The 5,747-nt window shown below is 34.5% G+C and overlaps 1 protein-coding gene and 1 long non-coding RNA gene across 4 annotated transcripts; both read left to right on the top strand.

Annotated features, from left to right (window-relative positions):
• Nucleotides 1-607: 607 nt before the first annotated feature.
• LOC124272208 lies at nt 608-1,444 on the top strand. Its single transcript, XR_006897284.1, has 3 exons — nt 608-627; nt 906-980; nt 1,389-1,444. It is a non-coding gene; the product is annotated as an uncharacterized LOC124272208 (long non-coding RNA).
• A 487-nt stretch (nt 1,445-1,931) lies between these two features.
• LOC124272206 lies at nt 1,932-4,675 on the top strand. Of its 3 annotated transcripts, XM_046707360.1 has the most exons (5): nt 1,932-2,117; nt 2,409-2,424; nt 3,489-3,648; nt 4,143-4,259; nt 4,553-4,675. In XM_046707360.1, exons 3-5 carry the CDS (start codon nt 3,546-3,548, stop codon nt 4,612-4,614), a joined length of 282 nt encoding a protein of 93 aa, XP_046563316.1. In that variant the 5' UTR covers nt 1,932-2,117; nt 2,409-2,424; nt 3,489-3,545; the 3' UTR covers nt 4,615-4,675. The 3 variants fall into 3 exon arrangements, with proteins under 3 accessions (XP_046563316.1, XP_046563315.1, XP_046563317.1); XM_046707359.1 differs by lacking the exon at nt 2,409-2,424; XM_046707361.1 differs by lacking the exon at nt 3,489-3,648.
• The last annotated feature ends 1,072 nt before the right edge of the window (nt 4,676-5,747 follow it).

Genomic DNA, 5,747 nt, shown 5'->3' with positions numbered 1-5,747 from the left:
CATTAAAAAAAGCAGCTGATGGTGTCAGTGATCTTGCCACTACAGATGAGGATAAAAAACGGTAACTATTTAGTTAAACTCATATGGTTTGAAGACTGGAGTTGTAAAATATTGCAGTTTTTAAACAATCATATATATTTTTAGATTTATCAGATGCAGAGAACTGTTACAATTTACATTATATTACATATTCAGTATCCAGGTAAAGTTGGCAACAGAATTTTAAATTCTAAATTTTCTGTTTCAGGCGGCGGAAACCTGTTACTATCGATAGTGACTTTGAGGTAGAAGCTGAAGTTGACATGAGCCTAGACATGAACGTGGCAAGAAAAGATCACAAACTGAGTATGTCACCATGGTTACAGTGCCATGAAATTTATTGCTGTATTATTATGATCATGTTATTAATTACAAGCATGTAAATAGTAAGACAAAATGTGCTTGAGTTGAAAATGTCTATGTGCTAAGCTTGAATTAAATCTGGCTAACATGCTTAACTGATAATTTAGCTAAAGGAAGTCATGCTTCATTGTGTTCTCAGCTGCACAATATTTTTTTAAAGGCAAATCACATCATCTGATTCTGAGGGGCCTGCCTCAAGTGAGACTTTCAGAAGTCAAAGAAAGGGTATTATGTTTGAATTTTTTTTCTGTTTGTACTAATTGCAACACTTACACATAGGTGCATGAGGAAATTGGTTGAAATTGAAATGGTTGTAAATGTTGGATTTAGTCTCTAAAATGACGCTATATTCTGTCATTTCATCTTGTTGACTTACAGAATTTTCTGATATTTTAATGTAAATGTCATTTTGTGAAACATAGTATGTTTATCTCCTGAGCAAAACCATGTTTGTGAGATTATTACATGCAAGTGTGTTTAGAATATTACTTTGTTGTTGTTAGTTCAAGTAGAACTATTGAGATCTCGCCACCCTCTGTTCCGGCCTTTCCAGTAATCCATCCAAGGCAGCAACTCAGGTAAATATGTGTGAAACATCTGTTTATATTTTGCACATTAGTAATTTTTCATTGTTGTGAAACACATTTTTACTTAACTAAATTACTGATGAGATCACTAGTTACTATGTTCCTGTACAATAATTAGTTGCTTTCTCTTTGTAGAAACATTTGAATTTGCATATATATATATATATTTCCATGGAGGACCCATGACATACACATTTTTAAAGATTAGTTGTTGTTTTTGCATCCAATGTTTTTATCTTTATTTCTACTTGTGCAATGGAAACAGTTTTACCTGTCCAACATCAACTATTTGCTTGCTGGCAATGCAGAGGCATACAATTATTAATACACTTCACTCCTTCTATGAAAAAAAAATGCAGTCGAACAAATTTTCATGGTTAGATTTGTATTCTTTTCCAGTTACACTGAGCCACCTGCATATAACACAAACAGCCTACCAGTATCAACAAAGCCATTAGCCAGGTAAGGAATGATGATAATACAGAAAGTGACTTAATTGTATTGTTGTGCTTATGTAAATGAATACTTTTCTATGTAATTTTAAATTCATTTTTGTTTAAAATTATAACTTTTTAGAATAATAAAGATTTCACTTGGTTAACTAGTAACTATAATCCAATCACTAATACGAAATTTACACTGAGGATATGATAACAAAACAGACTCTGTTATGTATTGTGATTATCTCTACTTCTTTGTTCACAGTTCTGCACCATGGCCAATGAAAACATGTAAGATGACTTTTAAAACACTCTATTCACGATCATCGTTAAATTGTTGCATTTAATACAAAATAAATTGTGTAAAGATGTGTGTGCTAAGATGATATTATATTTAGGTTACATGACCAGTCAAACTAAATTTTCATGAGACATCAGGGTTGTTTCTGTATAGTTAGTATGTTTATTTTCTTACTTTGCAGACTGAAAAAATTACTTGAAAAAAGTGAGTGAGGTGCAGGAACAAGTCAGGCAAAATACGCTCATCCTAAAGAGCCTTCATGCCAAGCAAAGTGCGGTCTTGTCTCCAGATCTTGTACGGGAGAACTTTCATCTCCCAATGAGAACTGGGGATGATTTCGCACAGGTTGAAGAAAAGCTCTCTGAAAGGGAGAGTGAAGCAATACTGGTAAGTAAATGTTTAGTTGGGTTTTTTTGTAGCTCTTTCAAAACATTGGTAGGCTCAGGGGAAGTACGGACGTAATACATTTTATGATAATGTTACAGTCAATAGTACACTTATGCAAGTTAATCTAAACAAATTAGTTTTCTTGAATAGATTGGGTTTGTTTTGTTATGAGCATTTGGGCATGGAATTGTTAATATCAAATAAATTCCTGAAATATGTAGTATCCTGTATGTAGTATTTCAGTGTCCTTAAATATTTAGAATGTTTTGTTTTATCCACGAAATGTTTCAGGTTATGATCAATCCAGGTATTTGAATACCTTGCACTGTCTGCTTCTTGTGTATGTGTAGTTCGATTATATGCATCTATCCCATATTCACCTAATGTTTCCTGTGCACTTGGTGAAAGGTGGCGGGGTTATGGTCCATTTCGCTTTTCTTATACTCTTTCTTAGAGTGCTTGTGGTTGCTTTTCTAACACTTTGAAATAATAAATACTAAAGACTGAGTTTGTTTGCAATAGTTTACATTTCTTGAAATTGGCATGAAGACAGATATAACTTGTTAGTGTTTCTCAAGATTTCGATGATGTGCTCACATCAATCTGGGGCCGTATTTATAAAAATTCTTAGAATTGTTAAGAATTCTTAAATGAAGGAAATTCTTAGAATTCCATGATATTTACACTTTAGTGTTAAGAATTTCTTAAGTCACATTTATAAAACATTTTACATATACAGATTTATTTATAAACACATTTTTGGATTAAAATTACTTGATTTACCTACCTTTTCAATAAATGTTTTTGCCAGGAAGCTCCTCTTCCGGTAACCGAACGTAAACAAACTGAACTCGGTTCGGTCTGCTATTCAACTCTTCTTAAATGTCAGCGCAAACGCCGCCATCGACATTTCATGAGCTATTAATAACCTCAGGGAATTCCCGGATTTCCCTTGGCAACAGCACTAAGTATTTTCTTAAGACTGTACTCCCATTCTTAGTTAAAAGTTATTCTTAGACCCTATATGAATAATTCTTAAGATTTACTTTTAGCTAAGATTTTTTTTTTGTAGATCTTAGAGCAAAACTAAGAATTTTCTTAGGACCAGGGGCCTATTTATAAAAATTCTATGTTTGCATATAAATGTCATGGGTTTTTGTAAAGTGAAAGATTTGTCAATTAACCACATTTCACTCAAAGTGAAAAAGTTTTTGTTTTGCATCCAAAAAGCATAGTCACCAAGCCATAACCATATACTTGAATAATAATGTGTAGCACTGATACAATGCCGTGACTTGAGTGTCATGTTTTACATCAGTTTAAGTGACTTTATTGCTATACACACATTAATTTGTAGTGTTTTTAATATAGGTCCGTCATATTGGTAGTTTGGGTGGAATCACGGCCAGAGAGGTTGTAGACAGAATAATGTCTACCCTCTTTACTCCAAGCCTGGCAGCTTCCTTTAATTGGAAAGGGAGGGGACACAAGATGGGACTTGCCAACACTTCGCTGGCAAGAATCATCAAAGGTATTGACTAGATGAAAAGGAACTGAGCCTAAATCTTTTGATGTCAGTGTTGCGAAAGCAGTAGTGCTATGACCTCATTTCTGAAGAGGCCAAGGCAGGGATGGAAATAACCCATTGCCTGACGTCAGAGTCCAGTGTTTTTTCTGTCGAGCACGCAGATATGTGTATCATGCTGTACTTGACTTTCCAGTGTTACTTATGCTGTTTATTTAAGAAATCAACAAGAAAATAGGCCTGTATAGTGGAAAAGTTATCAGGGCAAGTGATTTTACATGTGCAACTGTGCCGGAGTACACTAGCAATTTTAAATTTATTTCCACCCCTGGTATAGTTTAGTGCCCAAAGATTAATATTTTCCGTTTGAAGTTAATGAAGAATGATATTGGATGATAAATAGATTCTCTATGTATTCAAGAAAATCTTTCATAAGGGTTTCTAGTTGTCTTGTATAACAGTGTCTTGTCTGTTTATATAAGTTTATTTTTTTCATTCAGATGCATCAAAGATTTCCGGCTGCACGGAATCAGCTACTGAAATCCATATTAAGAACTGGCTGAAGTATGCATCAGACAAGGCTGGAGGGCACAAGAAGCGTGCAGACAAGCAAAAAGGTACATATTTCTCAGCCTTTGTATAGCTTTTGCACCCTGCAGTGAGATCAGTGACCAGGCAGTACATCGGATGTGTAGTTCGATTATATGCAAATTGAAATTGAATAATTCACCAAATATCATTTCTTAATAGTCATCATAAGAGAAAGCATTCAAATCAAATTGTGTTTAACTTCCCAAATTTCTACTGTAAACCTGACTCTACAGAAGTTACTTAATACAATTTCAAGCTGCTTACGCTTTTCAAAATCTTATTTTGATAGTATACCATAACATGTCTCTCTGTTTTTCAGAGAAAGAGAGGGAACTCAAGGCAAAAAAAACAGGCACTGTCCCAGCTGATGGACACTTCTGATGATGATGATGATGATGATGATGATAATAATGCTGTGATTTAAAGAAATTTGTGTAAACATGTTTTACTTTTGTTGTCAATCATCAAAAGACAAACTGAAATACAGTGGCTGAGTGATGCTGATATTCTTTGTAATTCTTTGGTTTGCTACACAAGATACTGAGCAAACTCAAGAAGGGTAGCTTGTCCAGCAAAAGTTGTAATCTGACCAATCAAAGATATACTTTTTTATAACATACAAATGTTATCTAAGCTAGTATCATTTCCTGTACAGTGTTCATGCGGACAACCCCAAGACATACAAGCTTCCTCAGATCTTGTGTAGCTTAACCTTGGGAGCCAGTCTAAGATCTGCTTTTAATGAGATTGTGGAGAGAATCTACGTACAAGTGTTGTAATAAACAAGCACAAACGTTACAGGAGTGGATAAGTGAAATATGTACAGTATAGTGCCATAAGTTAACAAAGGTGACATTTCCATGTTAATTTGGTGTAGCATAAATAATTTTAATGAATTTAATTTTCATAGAATCTTCATAAAACTTTGCATGTTTGTGAGGAATCATCTGAGTTTTCCGTTTCAATTTCGATTGACAATAATGCAACAAAACATATGCATTGTTGTATATAATCATTTAACATGGCTGTCTATGGGGCATGGCCTTTACAAAACGTACATATATGTTGGTAAATATGATGTCATTGAATAACTACTTGTCAGATAATTGAATTGAAATTATGCTCTTTGGGCTGGGATGATTTCAAATCTACCTGCAAATATTCACATTGATCCAACCTGAATTGAATTCATAAAATTATTTATGCTACACCAAATTAACATGTAATTATATGGAAATTACATGACTGTTCCCTCACTTATGGCACGATTCTGTATGTGTGTGGGGATTACAGGTGATGCTCTTGCTATTTGATAGGTTGGCCCAACGTTGGGACATCAGTGGAATAATGTCATATTGCCAACGTTGGCCCAACATATTATGAGTGCGACGTTGAGCCAACGTTGGACAGCTGGACAAAAAGACATTGGCCCAACGGTGGATTCTGACGTTGGCCCAACTTATTGCAATGGTTGGTCCAACGTTGGCTCAACGACGTTGTGCTATCTGGGTGGA

Source organism: Haliotis rubra, unplaced genomic scaffold (genome assembly GCF_003918875.1).
Source record: "Haliotis rubra isolate DU_JTF1 unplaced genomic scaffold, ASM391887v1 Scf1670, whole genome shotgun sequence".
Lineage (NCBI taxonomy): Eukaryota > Metazoa > Mollusca > Gastropoda > Lepetellida > Haliotidae > Haliotis > Haliotis rubra.
Note: the sequence above shows the minus strand (reverse complement) of the source record. Positions and strands in the feature narration are given on the sequence as shown.